At 59.4% G+C, this 24,467-nt stretch overlaps 2 protein-coding genes and 1 long non-coding RNA gene across 4 annotated transcripts in view; 2 read left to right on the top strand and 1 right to left on the bottom strand.

Annotated features, from left to right (window-relative positions):
• SARNP (SAP domain containing ribonucleoprotein) overlaps positions 1-21,804 on the top strand; it is a 27,966-nt gene extending 6,162 nt beyond the window's left edge. Inside the window, exons 6-11 of one of the 2 annotated variants that reach the window (XM_066985551.1) lie at positions 412-485; positions 1,148-1,176; positions 1,742-1,767; positions 2,836-2,904; positions 18,164-18,253; positions 19,693-21,804. In XM_066985551.1, the coding sequence (XP_066841652.1) occupies positions 412-485; positions 1,148-1,176; positions 1,742-1,767; positions 2,836-2,904; positions 18,164-18,253; positions 19,693-19,734 (330 nt within the window). In that variant the 3' untranslated portion in view covers positions 19,735-21,804. The remainder of the gene's footprint in view (positions 1-411; positions 486-1,147; positions 1,177-1,741; positions 1,768-2,835; positions 2,905-18,163; positions 18,254-19,692) is intronic. The other variant, XM_066985552.1, reaches the window with a different exon arrangement.
• The window catches only part of CD63 (CD63 molecule), a 39,571-nt gene continuing 18,303 nt past the window's right edge, over positions 3,200-24,467 (top strand). The window contains exon 1 of the mRNA XM_066985547.1: positions 3,200-3,203. The gene's annotated coding sequence lies outside the window, so the exon portion shown is untranslated. The remainder of the gene's footprint in view (positions 3,204-24,467) is intronic.
• Positions 21,642-24,467, bottom strand: LOC136788027 (uncharacterized). The gene is made up of 2 exons (XR_010827041.1): positions 23,909-24,467; positions 21,642-23,540 (listed from the first exon to the last, which is right to left on the bottom strand). It is a non-coding gene; the product is annotated as an uncharacterized lncRNA (long non-coding RNA).

Here is a 24,467-nt window from a genome sequence, read left to right as displayed (position 1 = left end):
TCCTGGGAGTGCTCCCCAAGTAACAGGGCGATAAAACCCCTTTTTCTTGTAGGCCAGGGCAAACAGAGCCCAGAAGTAGAGCCGTTTGCTCTTGCGGCCGGCTGTAGCTTTTTCTGAAGGGCGCCTTTATTATTTGGACTGAACTCGTTAGGGCTTTGAGAGCATCCTTCGGTCAAGCATGCGTCCTGGAGGTTACGGGGCGGCCCCCTGGATGGCTCGAGGTGCCTGCAGCAGCTCTCCCGTTACCTGCAGGCACAGGAGGAGGCTTTTTCCGTCCCAGCCCACGTGCTGCTGGCACGTGGAGGCGTTACCCGTCCGCTGTCTTGTCCGGGTGCCTCTTCGTGCTTTCTTTCTGTACGCCTCAAATCTTCGCTCTTCTCACCGGGGCTCTTTTTCCTCTCCTCCCTCCAGAGGATGCAGAAGAGGGCCGAACGCTTCAACGTGCCCGTGAGCCTGGAGAGCAAGAAGGCGGCGCGCGCGGCTCGGTGAGTCCACGCCTGGAGCCTTCTCTCCTTCCTCCTCGGGAGGAGGAGACCTCGCGGGACGCATCCGGCAGCGGCAGGCTGCGCTGGCGTGGTGCGGACGTGGCTCTTTGCCTGCTGCCGTGCTGGGGCGGCAGCGCTGGGGCTGAGTGTGAGGAGGAGGTGGAATTTGCCTCCAGCCTGAAGAAACCGGACGGATTTCCTCAGGGGTCTGCAGACGCTCGCCGCAAGGCGTGCGTTGAGGTCGTGCTCCTCGTGAGCCAGGAGACGCGCGCCTCAAAGCTGGGCTGCGTCTCATTGTGGAGTGCTCAGTACCGGTGAAATTTCTAGTGCTGCTGAAAGTTACGCTGGAGAGACAAGGCAGCGAAAGGCAAAAGTGGCTAGCTGCTGCTGAGCCAGCTAGTTCTCTGGGCATTGAGGTTGCCTTTCTGAATTAAGCGAGGAAGTGCTGTTCACAGAGTAAATGCAGGAGTTGCTGCAGTAGCTACAGGAGGCAACAGTAACTGGATTCCGGTCACTCTTGCCCATGAACCTGTTTGCCTGAATTACACCTGGGAAAAGTATCTGAAGGAAAAACTGCTTTGCTAACCCAGGGCTCGACGTGTTAGATGCTTGCCTGCCTCACGTGTGCCTGAGTCTGACTAAGCTTTGTTTGCTTTCCGCAGGTTTGGTTTGGCCACAGTTTCGACTAAAGGTGAGAAGGTGAACCAGAGCTAATTCATGGAGTGACCCTACTGCAAATATTTATTTATTCCTGGGGGAAAAAAGAAAAAAAAATGGTGGGGACTGTTTCACCCTCTGTCCCTCTTCCTGCCCAGGCCCAGAAGCTCTGAGCAGGGATTGTAGACTCCGGATGAAATGCACGTGTAATTTTCTTGGTAGTTTGGGCATCTGTCGGCGTCTTGTACTCCCAAGCCCAACGGGAGGACGCCAGCCAGGCGTGGTAACCCCGATGGGGGTGCCGAACGTCCTTCGGCTTCTTTAAAAATGCCAGGCTCAATTGGCAGAGCTCTCTTAGCAAGGTGAGGATAGCAGCGGTTTTGTGGGTGGGAAAAACTGACCCGGGGATGAGAAGAATTTGGAGAGCGGAGGTAAAGCTGGGAAAAGTGGGACAGAAATTCTTTACCAGTCCGTGCCGGGCAGGTGCGTGACTGCTTCAGGCAGCCCTGACTTCACTGCACCTCTTGTTGGATAAGATGCTGCTCTGGCTGTTTGTTCTCTAACTGGGTTTTCTTTTTTCGCTTCCCTCCTCATTTCAGGCCTCTCTGCAGACAGCAAACCTACGGTAAGACACGCTTCTTGTTCAGGGGTTACCGCTGCTCAGGCTCCTAACGTGGGTTGTAATTTGTGCGGAGAGTTCCCGTCTGCAGGGGTGGCCTAAAGCATCGAAATGCTCTGAGAACAGCACGGAGCGAGGGGCGGTGGGGAGGCCCACTCGGGTGGGTTCCCCTCCCTGTGTAGGATTTGGCTGCCTCCTGTGACAATGTTCTCAGGTGAGCTGATCGTAGAATGAAATGCCAGAGGGAACGCGGGTGGACACTCAGTTTTTTTTTTTCGTATGCCTCGTTTTCATTATTTGACTTTGACTTGCTTGAATCCTGCTTCTGGAATGGAAATTACAAATGACCCGTAGTAAATCACTCTGTTTTCAGTGGCCAGTGCTGCTTTGCCTGTCTGCTTTCCAGGCTGAAGTAGGAGGCACTGGAGTGTGCATGGCTGAGAGCTCTGGTCTCGCGGTGCATCTGGCTTAGTGCTTGGTGCTGGGCTATGGATGAGGGGAGCAGCCTTAAGCCACCCCAGGATCTGTCGCGAGGCAGAGTTCTGGGTTACTCTTGTGCCAGGGGCATAAAAGACTTCTGCAGGAACATCTGAGAGGCAGAACAGCACCGGGGCTTCCTCCGCAGAGCTCCACGCTGTAGATTTCTCCCTGAAAGCCCGTGCCCAGCTGTTGTGCGAGGGACAAGTGCTGTAAGGGTGGCTCTCGCCTCTCTGGGAAATTCCAGCGAGGCTGGGTGCTGTGCTGGCAAGCCGCTTGGTCACAGGACCCGATCAGACGTGACTTCATGGTTTGGGAAGAATGCAGGTGCAGCAAGGATTTCTTAAACCTGCGGCAGCCAGACAGCGGTGATGATTTCCAAGAGCGCGGGCAAGTCCGCCTGAGAGGCCGTTTAATTCTTGTTTGTGTCGGCCAGGCTCCCGCAGGACGAGTACCGGGTGCAGCTGCTCCTTCAGGAGGGCGCCACCACCCTGGAGTTTATCCTTTGGGTGTTCCGAGCCACCGGGCCAGCTTTGGGCTGCTGCTACTCGAGTGGCGGTGATCCTAAATCGTGAATTGTTTCCTATGTCTTTATAGGTGAACATGGATAAATTAAAGGAAAGGGCTCAGAGGTTTGGGCTGAATGTCTCTTCGCTCTCCAAGAAGGTAAGGTGCATCGGCCTCCAGGACGCTCCTTGCACCTCCAGAGGAGCCCGGTGCTCCAGCCCGTAGCACGCAGTGACGCTCAGAGCCCTCGTGTGCCGCTTGGGGTTTTACGTCCTGTTGTTCGTGCGGCGGTGTGGGCGCCGGGCCCCGGGGGAGTTCCGTCAGCGTCGCTTCCTTCACCCTTCCCTCTGTTCGTTTTGGGTGAGACTTTCTTAGTATGGTTTGGAGGAAGTTACGACGGGCGAATAGAGGTGTTGAATTTTAAGGCTGTTCGTCTTAAAGCATGGGAAGCGGCGCCGGTGGGCGGGTTTTAATCGGTTTGTTTTCGGGCGTTTGACTCGCGCTGCGTAAGCGCCCGTTTCTGGTTGGGGTAGGAGCCGAGGGTGTAAAGAGCGAGGTAACGAGCTCCACGAAGAGGAGGAGGAGTCTGGAGCTCCTCGGTAGGAAATAACTGAAGTACAAATGAGATGAGCTTTGTAAGGGGGTGAGTTTGGGCTTGGAGCTATTTATTTTTGCCAGGGAGAAATGCCCGTGGGCAGCAGCGCTCAGGAATAGCGGGGAGCGAGGAGGGATTGTCCGGCCATAACAGCTGGCTGATGTTGGCATGGAGACCTCTCCTCTCCAGCTGGAAAGGGGAAGAACGAGGGGAGGTTTATCTTCCCTCCAGCCCCGCGAAATAAGCCCCTCTCCTCCTCGGGGGGGGGGGGGGGGACGGATTTGACCTTTTTTTGCTGCCTTTTTCTCCGTGTACGAGCGTTCTGCTTTATTCTACCGGCCCTGGGAATTCACTGATGTAGAAAATATCTGGCATCGGAGGTCGCTGTTTCCACCCACCCCCCCCCCCTTCCCTCTCCTGTCCCTTTGGGGGTGGGGGAAGGAGGCCAGCGCGTTAAAGCTGGGAGATGTGGAGCTCGGGGTGAGAGGCTGCTCAAACATCATTAACCCTGCCGCCAGGAGCTCCCATTTTTCAGGAGGGATATACGCCTCGGCGACGTTTACGGCTGTGGCCTTCCCGCAGCGGGGTTGTGCGGCTGCAGCTTCGTGGTGCTGGGGCCTTGGGGAAGGAGCCGGGTCCCGGAGCTGCCCCATGGCCCTTGCGCATGCCGAAAACCCCAAAGTGCGAGGGTCTCAGCTCCCCAGGCAGTCGCGTGCGCTGATGAACCGCTCTTCGGTGTGCGGGTGGAGACCTGCCGGCGGGCGCAACGCCTCGCCTGGGGGTCCTGAGCCCGCGGCAGCTCAGCTCCAGCCCCCCCCGGGCTGCCCCGCGCTCGGCTTTTTGTGCGCCCCGCGCTCCACGGAGCAGCGCCCGCCTCGCCGCGTCCTTTTTTTTGTTGTTGTTGTTGTTTGCTCCACCGGGAAGCCGAGTTCATGGGCTTAGAAGTGGCTTCTCCCACTGAGCGGAACACGCTCCTGCATTCCTGGGAGGAATATTATTGGTTACTTTAATTAGCTGGTGGTATTGTGCCTCCCACCTGGGTGTTCTTTATAGCTTTTCATTACGGGGGAGCCTGGCGGTTGCAAATGTTTACGTGTGCCTTGGCAGGTTTTTATACCGCGCGTCGCAGCAAAAAACTTTACAATAAACCATTGTCTCCGCGGAGCCACACTTCATTTCCTATTCAAATTGGTTTGGGGAGGGGTAGGGATGTGGGGGGGTGGGGGGGAGAATCGTAGCTAAGGGGGATTTCAGACCCGCTGTGGGCAGGGAGCAAACACAGAGCTGCGTTAGTGGCTGTGAACTCATCTGTAGCTTTGAACCCCCCTTCCCCCTCCGTTAGCCCTCTAGCGTAGAAATCTTTCAAGTTTAAAATCCTCTTCCTCCCTGCCTGGAGGGAAAGCGAGACGGCGGCTGCTGAGAGGAGAGCGGGCAGAACAGAGAGGCTGGCTCCGCTCGAGCCGCAGAGGCAGGTGCTCATTTGTCTCAAGGCAGCGCGAGGCCATCAAATTAATTTTTAAAACAAATCAAGCAAGCGTTTATCTCCCCGTAGCGCTAACGCTCCCCTCCGAGGCCTCCTGTTAAAGCGCACGCTCTGACCTAAAGCTCCCATCCCTTGACTCCTGTTAGTTGTACTTAACCCCCCACGCTTGTAAATGGTCCCTCTCTATAGCAGCTGCTCCCTGTAACACTCCGAGTCGCCGCTCCCCAGGGGAGGGTGTTTAGCTGCGTGTTTTATATGCAGGGCTGGATGCTGCAGAGGGAGCTGCCTGCGTCGTGGCCGTGGCTCGGAAGCGTTTCTCCGAGGGGAAGGCTCGCTCTTTATGTATAAAATAGCCTCGTAAGTCTCCCGCTGGGGAAGCGTTGGCACCAAATGGACAGCGAGAGCCCTTGGGATAACATAAAAGCTCTGTTTGCCACCTTTTTGTATTGCGTTATCAAATACCTTCCCCCGATCTGAGCAGATGACCAAAATAATTGGCTTTTATATCTCCCCTTTAACGCGGAGGTCTCCAAGTGCCTCGCGAACAATTAGCTGATTAACCCTCCTCCGGTAGAGGCTGCGAGCGGAGAGGGGAAGCGGCTGCACCAAGGTCACTCCCGTCAGGAGTCCCGGTGCTCGGCCTCGACTGCGGGGAGACAAAGGCTCCTCGCCTGCAGATCTCCCGCCCCGAGGGGACGAGCGCTCACGGCGCTCCCGTCCTCGCGGGGGATTTGCCTGATTTTCCCCAACGTCCCGGGGGAATTGCCCCGTTTTCCCGGGGGAATTGCCCCGTTTTCCCATCGTCGCCTCGGTGCCTTTTCGGGCGGCCGTTTCGGGGAGAGTTTCGCTGTTCGGAGCGTGCCTCCCGAGCCGCGCGTCGCCTCGAGTAACTTCTCTGCGCCCAGCTGCAAGTCTTCCATTTTACAGCTGGGGCACCGAGCCTCGGGACGTGTCGCGAGAGCGGCGGGGACGGTTGGGGTCCTGAGCAGCAGCAACAGCACCGTGTGCTGAAGTATCCCCCCTGATCTAAAGGTGCTGACCCGTGGCTTGGAGGAGTTAACGTTTTAATACGTCTGTCGGTCAGGGTTCTGGATTAACGCTGGCTTAGTTCTCGTTAATGAGAGCTTGTTTCACATGTGGCAGATGAGAACTGCTGTGCTCGCTGCCTGAGATTAGCCGGGGGGAGCTGGCAGGCTGACTGCGTGACGTTGGTGTGGTGTTGGAGCAGAGCAGGGGTCAGTCGACCAGCAGAAAGTTTGTGTGTATACCAAATACCTAAACGAGAGAGAGAAAACAATTGCCTTAATTGTTTGGCTTCCAGCAAGCTTATAATAACGTGCTGGGGAGGAATCCTTTTCCCGGATAATCTTGCTGCCTGCAATCTTTCCAAGCGCCCCCTGCCAACCCCGGATGAGAAGCTATTAACCACCAAGGAAGCAGAAGAGTGGTGGTGGGGAGAAGTGCTGATGTCGGCAGGGAGGCAGGGAAAAGGGCTGGTGGAAGGGGATTGTTCCTAGCCGGCACCAGGGACAGGCGCGTTGTACGTGGTGGCGCACGCCTGCGGTTCGGAGAAGCACAGCTGGCTTACGTGGCCGGTTTGTGCTTGAGGAACGAGCCTTGCTGTCGCTCTGAAGACAGAGCTCCCGCTCTGCCTGCGAGGGCACGTGCCCCGGCATAATTTTTTGCCTCAAGCTCCCTTTCTCTGCCTGTCGTCACCTCCGTGGCCCCCTTGCTCCCCTCTCTGCTTTCCACGCAGTCTCCGCTGGGGCAGCACGGAGTGGAGGAGCGCCGTCTCCTCTGGGTTGCAACCCAGGCCCTTCTCTTTGTGGTCCTCCTTTTAATTCCTCTTCCCCTCTTACCTTCAGTCGCGCGCCGTGATTAGGGTACGGATAAAAGATGGCCCAGAAAAGCGTCTTCGGCGTGCTGCGACCCCTCAGTGGCTGAGGAGGACTTGTCCTGCGACGTCCATCGCTTCGGCTGGATGTTGCCCCCACATCCTTCCCGCTCAGGACCACGGTACAGGTCCTGCCGGCGGGATGGGTTTCTGTAGCGTTTGGCACTTCTTCCTACGTGCAATTTCGAGAAGTTTTTCTCTGCCCGCGGAACGGGCAGCACAGCCCGCCAGGTACGGAGGAGCTGGGGTGCCGTGACCGCACTGTGGCAGGGAGTGCTCCGGGCGCAATCCCGGTGCCGTTTTCGGGACGCTTTTACGTGCCCTGAAATTCCCATGACGTTAAGTTTTTTTAAACCTTAATATTTTTAGGTATTTAAAAAAGCTGCTTTAGGTAATTTTTAAAGGATTTTCAATCTCCCTCTGAGTTGGACTAGCGGGTAACTAAGGCAGCTGGATTTACAGAGGGGGGAAGATTAAAAATAGTCCTGGTTTTAAAAAGTGAACTGAAAGCGAGGCCCTCTGAAACACCTCACGTGTGGGTTTTTTTTGCGTGTCACAGAAACTTTTCAGCAGTCCTGCAGGAAGCAGAAAGTAGGTCAGAATAAAAGAATGCAGCCGGAGTCGCGCGAATGCGTGGAAGCAAAGTCAGAAAGGTCCCGGTACAAAACCGCGCGCTAGCAAGCGGTGTCGAAGCTGGCGGGATGGCATCCCGTAGGGAGAGACGATCCAGAAAGCTGTTAGCCCGTGCTAATTGCAGGAATGCTTACGGTGGGCTTATCGGGAGGCGGCCCGAAGAAGGCTGAGGCGTTTGGCGCCTCTCTTCGCGTTAGCTTTTGCCAAAAAAAGGTGACTGCAGATAGGTAACTGCGTATGTTGGAAGGTAAGCCTCGGGCTCGAGGAGGGAGAGGGCAGTTTGGGGACACCCCAGCCTTAATGCTCCCGCGGGTAACTGCTGGAGAGCTTCCAGCTGCTCCCTGTAAGGATTTATGGAAATCCTCCAAGAGCCCGTGTTTCTCCGCAGCCTCCGGAGGGCCGCGGCAGGGCCCCTGCCCGCTCCGCGCACGCGTGCTCACCGCGTGCGGCCGTCCCTGCCGCCCGCTCAGCGCCGCCGCTCCTTCCCCCGGCCCCTGCGAAGCGCCGCTGCTGTTTTCCGGGACGAGCTGCTGAAGGCAGCCCTGTTGGTTTAAGATAATGGGAAGTGACAAGGTGAAGAATAGTGCTGGCAGGCACGGGCGTTTTAGCACAAGGGTGCTGCGAGCCCGGCCTCTGCCGCCCCTGCCCCCCTCTGGGGTCACCCAGGAGGGAGCTTCCCCGCTGCCCCTTGCGTCACGGGTGGGATTTGCGGGGTTTTTTTTTAATAGTTCTGCACCCAGGCAGCCCTCCCGGGCAGCACGCTGCGCTCAGCGTTGTTGTTTTCCTAACCCCAGCCCTCCTCCGCGTGGCTGTCGCCTTTTGGGGGCGAAGGCGCGGGTGGGAAGCAGCGGGGGGGGCGGTGGGCTGCGCTGGGCGGGCTGGCTGCCGGGAGCGTGCCCACCACCGGGCTCAGCTCTGGAGCCCCCCCCCCAGGACGCGGGGAGGGGAGGCTCAGCGGGGCCAGGGGGAGCCCGTGGCTCGCTGGTGTGCTTCAAAACGAGCCCGAACCTTCACAGGGCTGTAACCCCGTGGAAAACCGCGTCTGAGGTTACAGGGTGAATGTGAAGTTTTAGCAGGCCTCTATTTTGCTGCTTTCGTGTTTTTCATTCGAGGCAAAGCGGCCGTTGCCCCAGGAGGGGCTCGGCGGTGGTCTTCGCTGGCCCGACGCGCCGTGGCCGAGGGCAGTGCAATAGTCCCCTCTGGGATGAGGGACGGGGCTGTGGCTTCCAGTCCTGATCCCTGGTGGTCCTGCTGGCGCGGGATGGGATTGTGCAAGGAGGTGAAGGTGTCAGCTTTCCTAGAAGGCAAATGGGGACTTTTCTCCAAGCAGCCTTTTCCCTTGCAGACCTCCAGTAACTCTAGGCTGTACGCAGGGGAGAAAAACCGTCTGGGTTTGCTACTGGAAGGAAGAATCTCATTGCAATCCTAACGAGCCAGAGGTCATGGAATCGGAGGACGGTTTGGGCTGGAAGGGACCTTAAAGATCATCTAGCGGCGCGTGCCGTGGACCCGAACAGCTCCCGTCGCTGCGCATGGAGCAACGGCCGCCTCATCGTGCGTGTAGTAGGGAGAGTAAGTGCTTAACGACTCGGCCAAACAGAGAAGATATTCAGAGGTGTTTTCCGGAGGAATGGTGTTTGTGCGTCAGCTGCTTTCGCAGAACGTTTGGCAGGCTGTTGGTCGTCAGCGTCCGCACGCGGTCTGTGTTGGAAGATGCCCGGTGCCTTCAAGGGCTCTGCTGTCCTGCTCTTTGCCTTCATCGCTGAGAACAAGTGTGGCCACCCACCACACCAGCTGTCTCTCACCTTGGTTGTCCTCAGGGTGGCCTCCTGGCCTTGGGCTCTGCTTTTCTTTCCTCTTGCCAGCTTGTAGAAACGTCCCGGAGGGCTTTGGAGCTGGCAGATGCGGGTGCTGAGGCTCGCAGCCGCTGGCTGGCTGCCGCAAGCCGGTTTGTGCGCGGCTTGATTCCCGTGCAGGGAGAATAAAGGTGAATTTGGAACGCGATTGTTGGACAGTTGTTGCGGGGCAGGAATGCAAAGCTCTGACGCCCCGGGCAGCTCCAGCAGGGACGCTGCTGCCTTCTGGCCACATCCCTGGAAGCCTGCAGGGAGGCTTCGCGTTCAGCCTGGCAGCCCGAGGGGCCGAGAGCCCGCCTCGTCTCGCGGGTCTTGCCTCCAGCTTCCTCGCCTGCCTGGGCAGCGGCACGGGTCTTGTGCACGGCGGGTTCTTCCCCTTCTCCGTCCTCGCTCTGCTCTGGGTTCTCTTCCTTCCCTGCCAGGAACTTTTAATTCTCGACCTCCCGGCTTTGTTCAGCGGAGGCTTTGCAAGGCGAGGGCGGCGCTGCGTGGACGGCTGACCCTCGCTCTGCCGGCACGTCCGCTCTTGCTTTCCCCGCGGATAAACTACAGCAGGCAGAGGTGGCGCGGGCAGTGCCCCGGGGACTGCCCTCGGTGCTGTGGGAACGCAGGGCACGTGCGAGGGGGCTCGGAGGCTTCGTGCCGCGGGAGGTGCTGTGCAGAACCACCCCGGGGCCTTTCCTCAGCCCCTCCGTGCGCAGCGCTCTCCGGTTTGGTGCGGGCTCTGCGCGCGCTTTTGTTCTTTCCTCTTTGTGCTGGAAACTTTTGCGGCTGGGCCTGCGAGAGCATCGGGCGCCCTTCTACGGCTGATAGCTCCGCGGCTTTCGTTATCTTCCTGCTGCTCGCTGGAGACCCTGGGGTGTTTTTAGCCTGAGTCTAGGCAGGGCTAGAAACCAGCACCTGAAGCAACCCCGAACGCTGCTTCCAGCACAACCTGGGCGGCTGGCCGCCCCCCGCGCTCCCTGCCCTGCTGCGGGGACGGCCGCGGGTGCAGCGCGAGCATTGCTCGACCAGCCCGGTCCCGCCGGAGGGGGAAGGCCGTCGCGAAACGCCGAACCCGGCGCCTGCGGCACGCGGAGAGCCCCCAGCGCGCCCGCTGCCGCCCCTGCCTTCTGCCAGGCTCCAACTTTTGCGGTAATTTAGTGTTTAGGATCGCCCCTTTCGAAGCGCTCCCCCCCCCCCACCACCACCCCAGCCCTTTACGCACACTTACACACGCACACGATGTCATTTTTAAAAATAAATGACGAGAGAGCTGCGCGAGGTCAGCGGGACTCCTGATCTGGTATTTATCCCCGGTGCCGTTTGAAAAGGATTTGCGTCCCTAACAAACCTTTAGGGAGTGGCGAAGGGCTCGCTCAAAGGGAAGACAATGCTAGGGGGGACTCTCTGACCTCACTCTGTCCAGTCATCTGGTTCTTCATTGGTCCCTGCTGTGAAACAGAACTTAGCTTTTGTCTGTAACACAAATACATCTTTTCCCCACCCCCCCTTTTCCCTTCTATTATGGTTCAATCAATGATGTCATTATGTGTGCCATTCAGCAGCTCTTGAACCATTTGGCTGCAGGAATTTGGAGGAGCAGCCAGGGAAGAATGGCAGAGCCGGCTCCCGCTCCGGCCCTCCGCAACCTATTCCAATCGCAGCTAGAGAAACAAAGTCAGGTTTCCCCTTAACCCCTCTTCACGGCCGAGGACAAAAGTAAAAACGGCTTTAAAAAAAAAAAAAAGCCCTGTGAAACGCACGGGGGAGTGCGTGTGCGCTGTGTGCGTGCGGAGGGTGCGAAGGGGGATCGTGAGGAATGTCTCCCGCTGAATTAAACTTCGGGAAGTTCTGCTGAGGATGCCCTCCTCTCCATCTAATCCATTTAATTAAGATAACGTAAGCGGCTCCTCCTGCTCTCGGAAAATTAACTAATCTCTTTCACCACCGCAGCAGCGCTGGGCCTTCGGCAGCGGCCGTGGCTTTTGGCGGGGGCGCAGAGCTTCCTCTTGTAGCAGCGGCAGAGAAATCCTGCTCAGCACCAGCGGTCCACGGTCTTAGGCCCTCCAGCAGCCCGGCTCGTCCCGTGGGGCCGAAAGAAGCTTCTTTAAAAAAGCAGATCTGTAACAACGCGTGGGGTTGAACGCTTCAATTCCGCAGGTGGCTGGGGGGCTGATACAGCTCTTCCCCTGTTCTGGCCGTTCTTGTTTAAAAGGCACGGAAGCGAACGGGAGCGTTGGCACGGGGGGTCTGGCGGAGGGCTGAGAGCGGGAGCCTCGCTGGGCTGGGCTCTTTCCGCTCTTTGGAGCGCAGCTGGCTGCGGGTTGGAGTTCTGGGGGGAATAACTGGGCAGATTTAACAACTCTTAGGGGATCGGCTGGAGTCAAATATTTGCAGGGCGGCAGCGCTTTCACCAGATTGCCCTTCCAGCTCCGCTAGAACCTCAAGCTTTTGGCAGTAATGGAGAAACCAAATTAAGTGACCATAAAAGATCAAACGCAAGGTACTTTCCGAGTGCCTTTAGCCGCCGCCTTTTATCTCCTCTGGCTGCAAGAAGCCTGAAGATGTAGCGCAGGGAAGTGGCGAGCATCCTCGCAGAGCGGCTCTGGGAAGTGCTGGATGGAGGCTGGCAGCCCGCGCGCTTCCTTTTCTTAATTTTCCCCAAAGATCTGTTCCTTTGCCATGGAACTTGGCTGCCCGGGGATCTGGCCCCGTCTGGGGCTTTGGCTGCTCTTGGGTCTTTCTGTAGGGATCTTGCTGCCCAAAAATCTCACCTAGCGATGCTGCGCGCCTCCGCAGCGTTTCCTCCTCGCCTCGCCCACGGTCCAGGGAAGGCAGGGCCGTGCTGCTAGCCCCTGCCTCGGCCGCCTGCCACGAGGATGCCCCGCGCGCATCCCGACTGCCCTCCCGCAGCGCCTCGGCGTGCCTGCGGGACACGAAGTCACCGCAGGTGCGTTGGGAGCCTCCGGGGAGCAGGAGGAAGCTCTTTGGTCTCTCTCCAAACCTGCATCTCGCTCATTACCGAAGAAATCTTCTGCCCTCGGGGCGAGGAGCGGCAAGCGCTCACCTGGCTTCTTCCCAGCCCCTGGAGCGCGTGCGCAAAGCCTGGAGATAAAATTGCCTTCGGCTCAAAACCAGGCAGCGTCCAGCGGGAGCCCCGGGAGCAGGAGCGTGCGCCAGCAGCCGCGGCGGGCGCACGTGCACCGAGCGTGCGCCGCTTCCACGAACCCTCTGGAGTTTCCCCTCCTTTGTCTGCCTCGTGAAGCTGACCGTGGTGAGCACCTAGCCGCGAGCGGACGCCTCTCGGCTCGCCGGCAGGTCGTGGCGTGCTCAGCGTGGCCCCGCCGGGGCGCGTGGGCTCGAGCCCCTGCTTGCAGGGGAAGGGTTAACGCCGCCGTGGGGTGTTGCCGTTTTTGCGCTCGTTGGGTTTGAATAGAATGGATTTTTTTTTTTTTTTTTAAATCTGGGGCTAATGTGCAATTCAAATGGTGTTCAGTCATCGCCCGGTTGCTCCTTTTTAATAACAGCTGGACTCTTCTGGGGTGCCAAGCAGCTTTTACCCTGTCCAGCCTCTGCTGTCGGAGCCAGGTGTAAGGCTGCTAAACCTGGGGCTGTGCAAAAGCCTTCCCGCGCCGGGGTGAGCGAACTTCAGGACGGAAGAGCCTCTGTAAATGCCTTATGATATTTAAGATGCTGTTCAGCGGGTGCAAAGAGATGAAAAGCCCTTGCCGAGGCCTTTTGCCTTGTGGTGCACCTGAAGTGTGTCTCCTTCACTTTGCCATGTGGCATTCCTGACATGTTTGTTTCATCTCTGACGTCTAAGTCGAAGAATGCTTTTCAACTCGGGCACTGAAGCGCTGGGAGAGTTGCAGGTGTACTCTTAGCACTTGTCTGTGACTTTTTGTCTTCCTCCCCCGCTGATCCCGTTTGGGGTGAGCATAAACTTCTAACTGTGAAAGCCGCGGTGTCTTGACACAGGAAAACCTCAGAACTGCCGGCTGTTCAACACGAGGTACGGAAAACCACTTCGTTTTCTGCCTTCCCAACCTGTTGTCCGAGCTGGGCGGTGGAAGAAGGGGCCAGGAGCAAGCTCCGCAGCCGCTTGGTGCCCTCAGCGTGGGTAAAGCTGAAAAAGCTGCTGAGAATTGAGGCCGTGCCGTAAGGAAGCCCGCCACCGATCCCGTGTTGCTCGGGTTTCGTTAGTCTGAGTGAGTAAATGGGGACCTCTCCGGTGCGCAGCCAGAGCTGGGCACAGCATTTCAAACAACCGGTGCCCTTCAGTTTTTCCATCTTCTGTTAATAAAGATCTTAGATTTCAGCTCGTTCTTGCGCTACATCTGTCCCACACAGACGCAGAAAGCTTTTTACAGGTGAAATAAGCCAGAAGGTCAAGCTTTACTTTAGCGTGAGGTGACTTGGCGGGCTAATTCTGTAATCTAGCTCCAGAAAAGGCAGCAGCAAACGTGCAAATCCTCCGAGGCCACTGGGAAGCAGCTACACTGGATGCTCCTGTGCTTGGAGGAGGAACTTGCAGTCGCCCTCGGCTTGCTGCGAGGCAGTCGATGGGATGCTTCTGAGTTGTGCTTCTGGCACTGGGGGGTTTGTGTCTGTTTTCCTTGCAGATGAAGCCGTGCTTAATGTTTCTGGCATGCACTGAGGCCCTTGGATCCGCATAAGTGGCGTAATTGTGAACAAGTTGCGATTTTTAGAAACCATCCCTCCGTGCTGGCGGCATCGAGGGTCTCCCTAACGCGCTGTTTGTGTAAGGACTTGGATAGGAGCTTGTATCGGATATTCGAGCTGCGTGGGGTCCTCGTGCTGGCGTTATTTTGGAGAGGGGCTGCAAGTGTCTGTGCTGGTCTCAGTGCGTGTCCCACTGTGGCGAGCTCCAAGCCCTGGGCCCCACGAGAGGCAGTTTTGCAGGTCCGGGTGGGAAGGGCCGCCGGCTGCGCGTGGAGTACTCCTGTATGGGCTCTGGCTTCCCCATCGCCTTGTGCCTCTGGGTGATGGACTCCAGAAGGACTCGGGAGCGCTCGGATAGAGCCTTCACGGAGAAAGAAACAGGAGGAATAAATACGTTGAGATGAATTTCAAAAAGGTGGTGGGTGACAGCTGTGCGTCCTAGGATTGGAGTGTTTCTGAGAATAAAACCATCAGTTGCTGTCATTCACCCCCTGGGTATGAAATTGGAAGCCCAGTTACCCTTGAGTGTTTCATAACCTTTACCTTTTGGAGGTCAAGGCCATGTCATCATTAATCTACCATCGCCTGAAAGCCTCGGGGCTCTGCTTTTCATCCTGCCATCCGTCATGCTGCAGCGAGATACAGGAGAGTGACCAGAAGGGCCCGGCTTACACACATGTGGGCACACACCCTTCCTTTCTCTGAGGATGAAAACGCCGAGGACGTGATTACGGAGGAGGCTCGTGTCTCTCTCTCTCTCTCTCCGCATTTGTGATGAGGACACTCCAGGGTTCATCTGCAAATTCAGAAGGGTTTTCTCCTGGGGCCGCTCTAATCTGAGGAGAGAGGAGCACTCTGACGGCGCAGCGTGAAGCTTGGCCTGGGGGCAGATTTCGCGGCAGCCTGGCTGCTCCGACGTGGTGCCGGTGCACCGAAGGAGTCACCCCGTGCCCCCTTGAAGGAGGTGGTCGCCTTACCCGGTACGTGGCTGGTGCCAAACCGCGGCAGCGAGCCACGGTCACGCCGCGGGGTGGCTGCACTTGGACACATGGAGCATCTCCGGTGCGTCGTTCCCCTTCCTGTTGGTTCCTGCCCGTTGTGATTCTGTGCAGAGCCTCCCGAAGGGCCGGGCTGCTGCTTCGTTTTTCCCCTGCCTAGGTGCTTGCGACGAGCCTGGCGCTGCTCCCGAAGCCTCGTTTCGCGGCGCACGCGTGGAGCAGCTGCTGTGTAATCTGCGCGCTCGAGCCTGGATGCTGCGAGCGCGGCGGCGGACGTGCTAAGGGACGGAGCGGCCTCGCTGGCCTCACCCCCCCGCAGCAGCTCACGTGGCACGGGGACCAGAGGTGCTCCCGGTGAACCATTTATTTAGCAGCCCGAATGTGCAAACAGGTGCCGGGGGCCAAGGGCGGCGCTGCCGTTCCTTGCTCCGAACACGAAAGGCGGCGAGAAGCTTTTAAGTGATCTGGGATCAACCTCGGCCCCTGCCCGCCACGATCGGGGCGGGCGGTGGGGCTTTTCCCCTCGGGAAGAGCTTGGGGGTCCCGGAGGTGAGTCGAGCAGAACGTCCCCAGCAGAGCGCCGCTGCCGCACGGGGCGTTGCTGGCAGCGTGCTGAGCCCGGGGGGCAGAGGAGGCCGGGAGGCTCGCTGTCAAGAGGAGATCTGAGCGCTCGGCCTCGCGGGGAGCTTGTGTCGTTTTAAAAGGTAACCAGCTGTGCTCTCCCTGCCCCGAGCGCGGATCTGTTCCGCTCGCAGGGCAGCGGTGAGTGCCAGAGCTGCTCCGCGCACCATGGAAACCGGGAATTAATGCCTTTTGGCATTAACTCTTCCAGCACCAGCCGCGGCACTTCTGCCTTCTCCCGGGAGAGAGGGAACGCTCCGGTGTTTAAATGGATCCTTGCAGCTTTTGGGAACAAGTGATGTGAGCACCTACAGCCGGCTGCCATCGCCGCCGGCTGGAGCTGTGCAGCCCGGGCTGCCCCCTGGGACTTTTCGTGGGCTCACCGGGGGCTGCTCAGCTCGCCTCGCTTCACCGAACGGCTGCTGCAAGCCCAAGGTCCTCGGAGCAGCGCCGGGCCCCGCTTCCTCGCCTCGCGGCCCCGCTTCCTCGCCTCGCGGCCCCGCTTTGCTTTGAGGCGCTCCCACAGATGGAGCCCAGGCCCCCGAACGAAAGCCTTGGGGCTGCAGGCAGCGCCGCGCCGGCGGCTCGCGATGCTCACGGGAGCGCTCCCTCGCTCCCAGACCTCGGGAGAGGTTTCAGCTTCGGGCCTTGGGAGTCCCTCCGTACAATCTTTCTTCCTCTCCTTCCCCCCCCCCCCCCCCCCCTTCGTTAGACAAACTGCAAAATAACGATCGTGGCGTGAGCGCAGAGAGGACAAGCCTAGAAATAGCAAGGTTAGAAAATAAATCTGACATCCTGCCAGAGAGGTCAGCTTTCCCCGCAGATGCCGGTGCGCCCATTTGCGCGCCGGAGCACGGCCCCGGGGCACTGCCAGGGGTTGATAGATGCGGAGATAGCAGCGTTTTGATAGAGGTAATTTTCCTCAGATGGGTTTCAGCACCCCATGAATCAAAACCTGTCAGCGAGAAGCTAAAGATGGAGTGAAGTTTATTGTACGCGTGTTTGCATCTGACACTGTCGTGCTAGGGGGTCAAGTGAGCGAGATCATTAGGACGGTGTTGATTTAGGGCGACGTTGTGTGCTTTCCCTGCAGGGCACTGGCGGGGGCGGAGGGGCGGGGGGGCGGCTTACTGCAAAAATAAATAAAACCCTACGGCTCGGTGCGGTCCCTGGGAGCCTCCTTTAAAGACACAGCGCTCGCCTTGGCCGAAGCGGCTTCGGGGCCCGCCTCCGCCGAGCGGGATTTGCACGGCGCGGACACCGGCGGCGATTTTTCAGGGCCCCTTTCACCCTCGCTGGGGGCACGGCTCGAGTTTTCTTTGTGTGGCCGTGGCGGGTGCTGTGCTGCTCCCGAGAGCGACTTTCTCCCGTGGTGGTAAATCCCTCCCCGCGCCCTTTGTTCGCTGAGCCTCGCTGCTTTCGGGGATGCCGCCGCCGTCCGAAGGAGGGCAGGAGGCTGGGTCGGGCGCCCCTGGGAGCAGGGGACGGGCGTTCGCCCGCAGCCCCGGGGCCGGCCAAGGCACCGAGCGCGGCCCTTGGTGCTCGGGTGCCGAGGACCCCGGCGGAGGGGGGACGCGGGTGGGGTTAGAGCCGGAGCTGCCTTCAGAGCCGCCCTGCGGGGTGGCAGGGGGGCAGGTGAGCTGAGGACACCGCTGGCTCAGCGGGACGGCGTTGGCCGCGCTGTTTGGCAATGACTTAATTAATAAAGGAGCGCGCTCTGCTGCGCTCACAGCCCGGACTGTAAACGGGGCCGGGGCCGGTTCAGCCCCTCCGCCCCGCGGGTAATCGCAGTTGATCCAGGTGGAGCACCGGGATTTGAGGCACTTTTTTAACAAATTCTTACGAAGACGATGCCCCCGTGGTCCTCGTTCCGCTCCGTGCAATTCTCGAGGCCCAGGCGACGGCGTTGGCGGCCCTCGGTTTGCCAGGAGGCGAAACGGCCGCGGGAGGCCGTGCGCCCGCCGGGATGGCGAGGTGCGGCTGGCGGGGTGGGGAGCGAGGCTGTGAGATGCACTTAGCGGCAGGGGAGGGAGGAGGAACCGCAGCAGCAGCAGAGCAATCAGCCGGCCTTAGCCGTAGAAAGCTAGAAGAGGCCAGAGCGAGGGGATAAATCTGCGGAAAGTGGATGCGTTGAGGCTTTTAGGGCGATGATGGCTTGGGCTATTACCGCTGATGAGGACATCGGCGTGGGTGATGGCAGCGGAGATAATAAAAAGGCCTCCAGGCTTTTTGGAGAACCTCGAGAAAACAGGGATCGGAAGGCTCTGGGAAATGTCAGCAGGGATTTTGCTCGCTCGGGCTGGAAATAAATGGGACTTGGGAAGATGGGGCGGGTGCCGAGCTTCCATCTCCAAATGGAGACGTTTCCAAGAGAAGGGGCACGGAGTGCAGCGGGCGGGAGGTCACCTGTGAAAACCATCAGATGGGGCCGGCCCCCGGGGTCTGCGGCCCCCGGGGTCTGCGGCCCCCGGGTTCTGCTGTGCCGCAGGGCATCGTGCTGGTGCGCAGAGCCCCCACGGCAAGCACCCTTTGCCGAGGCAGACGAGAAGCTGGCTCGGCCTGGACGTTTCTGTCCTGCTCTGGGAGCAGGGGGAGGAGGGACGCGATTTGCCGTAAATACGGGTACCTCGGGGCCTTGCCAGCAAAATAAATTCCCATCCTTCTTTGTGCCAGAGTGAAGAAGACGAGAAGCTGAAGAAGAGGAAGGAGCGGTTCGGCATCGTGACGAGTTCAGCTGGGGCTGGAGCTACAGAGGACACAGAGGTAAAATCCCCCTCCCGAGAGGGTGGGCGGCGGCCGCCGCGGGCGTCTCGCTGCTCCCCTTCCTCGTGCTCCGCAGCTCCCCGTGGCCTGGATGCTTCTGGGCCCTCTGCTCGTTGAGAATAAAGCCCCAGAGACCCTGTAGCATAATGAGGACTGAGATCCTGACCCCGTTTCCAGCTTTTCTCCTCCGTGCTTTGTTCCGTCCCCTCGGCGTATCTCTCGTCTGTGCATTTGGCCCATCTTTGAAATTTGTAACCTCCTCGGGGCGCTTCCGTGCCGTTTTAGGCTTTCCTCTGCTTCACGTCGTCCTGAGCCGCTGTACACCCTCGCTTGTCCTCCTCTGACACGGGGAGCTCCCGGTGAGCTGTGGGGAGCCCCCCGTGCAGCTGGGGGGCCGCAGCCGCCTTCCCTAGCGCAGGCGTTGAGCGCCCCGCTGCTGGGAACCCGGGGGCTCCTCCCGGACAGGGACCCCCTCGTTAACAAACGAGCAACGGCCGCGGCGGGACGAGCTGCTGGGGCTCGGGAGCTGCTTAACCGGGCGGCTCCAGGGTCGGGCGCACCAGAGGCGGGTTTGGTGTGCTCCCCGAGGGCCATCTCGCCGGTCCAGGTGGGGCGCAGGGGCCTTTTTTGTTCCGTTCTTGGCTCGCTGCGGAAGCGCCGCCCCGCGCGGAGCAGCGCTCCCAGCCTGCCGCCGAGCATGGGAGAATGAGCCCCCGCGGCCCGTGCGGAGGGGGCGGCTGGGCTGAGGGATTCCATGCTTTTCCGTTAGGTCACTTGGAGATTGTGCCTGGAACAAAAAGGTCTTTTTACTAGTATTGTGTGCACTCAAATGCACCTTTCCCCTGGAGATTCTTGATTAGGGCTTCTGTTGCCCCCAGGCTATTTATCCTGCTAAAAATTAAGATTTATACGCCCCTCGTGTATCGGCTTAGAGGCATATCTGAGAGACGCAATAGTATATTTAATGCGTTTTAGTGTGTCCCTCTCACCTTTTCCATGAATAGGCGAGTGTTAACCCTTTGCCCTTTTACATTTCCCACCTCCCCACTGCCTGGAAGGGTTTCTAGGCCTCTGAAGTAGGCATTGTTCCCAGCTCAACCCTTTTGTAGCGCGTTGCCAGCAAGATGAAGTGACTTCGGCAGCACTGTATCTCAGGCACTGTATATTTCTGCTACTGGATTTGGGGGCTCTCTTTGTCCCAGGGTTAGAAGAAAACCTGCATAGCTCCCTGCCAAGCGCGGTACAAAACCTCCCCTCCAACGGGCTTTGTGTCGGCGCGCTCAGGAAGGGGCTGGAGCTGCCGTGCACGGGCGTTGTTGCCCACGCCAGGCTGGTAGGAAATCCTCCACCAGGCTGGGCGAGGCTTTAGAAGAACTCATTCGCTGGTCTTGGTCTTGAATTTTCTTCTATTTATGGTTTTTTGTTTTTTTTTTTTGCAGGCAAAGAAGAGGAAAAGAGCAGAGCGCTTTGGGATTGTCTGATGCCGGTCCTCCCTGGCTTCCCCCCACTTGCAGTGTGCCTCGAGTGCGTGCATACTCTTCCTCTTTCCCCCCCTTTCTCTCACTCTCACACTCTGTTCCTCTAGGTTTTAGTGATGAGTAGACAGGGAACCCCCCGTAGTTGTATGATTGTGCTACTTACTCTTTCAAGTTACGAAGTTGTTTTTTTTTAAAAAAAAAAAAAAGAAGAAGTAGGGCAAAAAGAAGGAACTGTTCTTATCGCATCTTTGGTAGCCCCAAGTCCTGCAGCCGGGTCCTTCCCCGGCTGTCACTGGCATGGCTCTAGGTTAAAAATTCACGTTTGCTGCTGGAGCAAGGAACCATTGGAAGTGTTTGATGTTTGCTGTCTCGATGCTGCCTCCGTCTCTTGGTCTTCTCCTCCTTTACCTTGTGAAAACGGGCCCCGAGGCTCAGCTGCGTCGCGGTCTCTTCCTGGCGGCTGGGACAAGGACACTTCATCAGGAGAGCGCGACGTGGGATGTGGGCTCCGCTCCGCGCCCCGGCAGGTTGCACGGCAGGGAAGGATTTGGTCTCGTGTTTTCAGAAACGGAGGAGTGGCGCTTTGGTAGCCAGCGCACGGGGCAGTTTCGCAGCTGCCTTCCTTCCCGGGGTGAGGCTAACGGGGATTGTCAGAGCGGGAATTGCCGGTTAACCTGAGATCGAGACTGGTGTCCTAAAACGAGGAGGGAGAAATAGCAGCGCGCTTGCAAAGAGAGCCCGTTCTGACCGCTTCGTTTATCCGGCCGTGTTAAGCCCTCTGGGGCTCCTGGCGTTTCACACGCGTTTTCCAGGTCCCTCTAAGGTCAGCGATACGTTTCTCTCCTTACACACAACGGCAGAATCCCTTTGTCCAAGCGCGTTCTCAGGCTGGGTTTCATTTTCTCCTCTCTTTGCTTCAGAGCAGCTGGCGAGCTGGTTGACTCGCACACTTGCTGAAGAAGCCTCGCTCTTCTCCGAGCTGCCGGAGGGTGCAGGAGGGCACCGCTGCTGCCCTGGGACCTGCGTTCAGGGCAGAAGATCTCGGTCGCCGTGCAGAAGGCAGTTCCTTCTGCGTTAACCGGGAGCGTTGCAGTCAAGTTGGGGGGCGAAACCTTGGCCGGGTCCCACGGGAGGCAGCGCTGCCGCAGCCTGTTAAGCGCACGCCGTTGCTGCGGCGTTTTGGAGGGCACCTTCGTTCCTAGGGGGCTGTAACAAGCAATTCCTCGGGGTGGCTTGTGCGGGCACGCAGCAGCGAAGTGCAGGAGCCCGAGGCCAGTGGCCGTCGGACTGGCAGCGCCACGGCAGCGAGAGCAGCCGCCTGGTCCCCTTTCTTCCTTCTTTGTACGTAGAGAATTAGCTCCGGTTGCAAGCGTTCGTTCCTGCCGCGCCTTGTGCGGTGCTTTCCCTCGCGCGGATACCTCGGCCCCAGGTATAAGCAGAGGTCCAGGCCTCCGCTTGGATTTTTGGGTGGGCGTTTCGGCTGAAATCCTTCTGTTGTCTGGAGACTTCCTGAAGTTGCAGGACTTTCATTTCTGACTGTAACCTTTTATCGGAAAGGCGTTTGCATTGTCCGTGCTTGGCTCCTTCAGATGCCAGAGAACAGCGGATGTGTGTACAAATGGGAGCTTTTCGGAGGCTTATACCTGATTCTTAATAAGCAATATATATATATATTTTTTAACGTAGAAGTCTTCAAACTGCTTCTGTTCCACTGATGTCTGCAGTCTGACTGCATGTGTGCGCCCTCAGTGACTCTAAGCAATACCTTGGACATTTGTTTACTTTCCCAAAGGGCAGCTAAAAGCCACAGGGTCCGGGTTTCGTTGTGTTGTGGGTTGTCGATGGCCGAGTGAATCGAAGCTCCCTTGCTCTTTCCCGATTTAATGTAATAACTTTATTCCGTTGTTTGGTTTGTTTTTTTTTTTTTTTTTGTATGTCAGATTTTGTAAGACGTATTTTCTATTTGGCTCATGATCCTTCTGCTGGTTATTCGCTTGAGATGTTTTGTAGTGTGCCAGGGCAAACACTGCATTTCGTTCTTGGTTTCATAATAAAACTGCTTCTCCAAGGCAATCCCGGTGTCTGTCGGTTTGACGCGTGGCGCGGCCGCGCTCGGGGCCGGAGCGTGCTGCGGGGATGGAGCCGTGACGGACGGACGGACGGACGGACAGAGGGATGGATGTTGGTGCACCACGGCCGTGGGGAAAGCTGCTGCCGCCCGCTGCTCCCGGCCTGCCCCGGCTCCTCGTCCCCTCTCGCCTCCCCGGAGCCACCCTGCTGCCCCGGCCGGGGGCAGGACTCGGGGCTGGCACGCGGCGGTAGCGGAGCTGGAGCCACGGAGGTGCGTGAGGACAACAGGGCCAGTGCTTCCAGTTGCTGCTGGTGTGGGTGCCGGGAGCCGTGGGTGGTCAGGGAGCCGAGGGGGGGCGGACAGAGCTCTCCTGGTATCCAAGGCTTTGTCACGGCAGCTTCTCCGGGCTTCCGACCTCATCAAGCTGAGAACCAAAGCCGGGGGTGCCGGTGTTGTCCCCTTCCCGGAGCGGGGACGGGGACCTGGTGCCTGGCCACGTGTCCCACGCAGCCCTTCCCCGTGGCATGGGGCTGGGTCCAGCTTCTCCCCGTCCCCTCCCCTGGCCAGGGCTGAGCCTCCTTTGGCCATGGCACCGCAAGCCGGTGAGCTCCGCGCGGGGCCGCGTCCCCGGCCCGCTCCCAGGGCCGTGCGCGGGGGCTGTTGGTGGAGGCCGCTGCATCTTTCAAAGGCTGGGCTTTCCCCTCCTGGGTGCAGGGGAGAATCGTTCCAATCACACTGTGTTTAAAACACCACCTAATTTATTTTTCCTCTCCAAGCTGGGGGCTGCTCGTGACTAATTTGGGCTGAATAGGCGAAGAAAAAAAGCAGCGGGCACACAATGAGCGGGGGAAAGTGTGGGAAAGCGAGCGAAAGAAAAGGAGGGCCGGGGCTTGCAGCGTGAGAGCTGGTAACGCCGTGCAGTGCCCAAATTCAGCATGAAGTCACTTTTCACAGCAGACGCTTGGGCTGTAAATGCGAGTGGGACTATAGGTCAGGCCTGGGGGGGCCAGGGGCGGGAGCAGCGGTGGGGCTGTGCAGCGTGGGGGCCACGGAGGAGGTGGGGGCTCGGTGCGCGGGGGGCTCGGTCCCGAGCCGGTGCCAGCGCCGCTTCTCTCCGCGGCACCCGGCTCTGCTCCCCGCGGCCTCCCTGGGTGGGTTGGAAGCGTCTTTTGTTTAAATTCAGGGAAATGAGGGGACAAAAGAGTGCAGCCCGGCGTGTGCGGGGACGAGTCGAGGGGCTGCCCCCCACCTGTGCTGCCGTGGGGCCGGCGAGCCCCTGCGTGGGGCTGGGAGCGCGGGGCTGAGCCCGCGGCCGCGCCTCCCCGTGGGGCTGCAGGAGGGCTCCTGCGCCGCGCCAGGACCTCGCTTTCCCTCTCCGGACTCACCGGTTCTGTGCTCCTTGCCCCGAGGAACCCAAGCGCTGCCCTTCCTGAGCAGCGGCGAGGCACCGGGGCCAGTCGGTGCCGTCAGCCCCCCGAGGTTTCCCTGCTGCAGCGGTGGCTCCACGGATGCGTCCGCTGGGGGACAGGGAAGGATGGGGGACGCCCCACGTGGGGAACTCACCGCCCCGTGCCTGAGCATGGGATGCTTCAGGGACCTCAGGGACCCCGCAGTCCCGTCCCCGAGTGCCGTGGCCAAGGGCTGAGCCGCCCGGTCCCCCCGGTGCCGCCGCCGTGCCGTGCCCCGCGCCGGCATCTCCCCGGGACGTGGCGAGGTCGGTGGATCCCAGCCAAGCTCCCTGTTGATGGTTTAATTACTGTGAATGCTGCGTGCGGGCAGTCTTGTTAGGCGGTGGAGGGGAAGGTTAGGGGAGCCATATTATGTCATGGTGCAGCTGTGGGTGGTCGCCCGCACGTCCCTGTCCTAATTTGTCCCTCTCCCCCCCCGCCCCAGCCCTGCCCTGGGTTTCGGAACTAGGTCAGCCGGTGGCCGGGGAGCCACTGATGTGGGGTGCAGCCTCGGGGAGACGTGACCGGAACAAAGGCGCGCGCTCGTTAAACTCTTGACATCGTCCCCGAAACAAACAAACAAAGGGGGCCAAGACCTGGCGGTGGCCATGCGGGGGCAGCGGGCAGGTGGGGGTGTGGGGGGTGCCCCGGACCTCACCGCCACGGGCGTTTGGTGCCACACATCACGTCCCGGGCTCTGGTTCGGTTCCGGTGCCATCGCGCAGGTCCTGGAGCCCTCCGGGGGCTTTATCCATGGGAAAGCCGGGTCCAGAGGAGGCTGGGTGGGTTCTTCCCCAGATCAGCACAGGTTTGGTGCCCTGTGCATGGCCAGGACCTCAGCCCTGCCTGGAGCCTGCCCGCGGCTGGGCTGGGCTCGGGGGGTCTCCGATGGAGCAAGCAGAGCCGGGGAGCAGCAGGGCAGCGAGGATGGGGGCACACGGCAGCTGCCGAGCACGTCCCCAGGCCTTTGGGAAGGGACCTTGGCTCCGGCACAGGGAGCGCGAGAGCCGGGAAGTGGCGCAGCTCCACGGGGCCGCTGGGGCCTGGGACCTGGCCGACCCCGGGGCTCCGCGCTGGAGCCGAGCCCTCGAGCCTGGGCCCCGCTCGTGCCAAGAACCTCGCGGCTCCGTCCCGGCCCCGCGGCCAGCGACCCCGGCGCCCCCCCCAGCTGCGCACCCCTGTCCCCCCGCCGAGCCCAGCTGTAATTAGCTGCGACA

The sequence above is a fragment of the Anser cygnoides genome, chromosome 32 (assembly GCF_040182565.1).
Source record: "Anser cygnoides isolate HZ-2024a breed goose chromosome 32, Taihu_goose_T2T_genome, whole genome shotgun sequence".
Lineage (NCBI taxonomy): Eukaryota > Metazoa > Chordata > Aves > Anseriformes > Anatidae > Anser > Anser cygnoides.
Note: the sequence above shows the minus strand (reverse complement) of the source record. Positions and strands in the feature narration are given on the sequence as shown.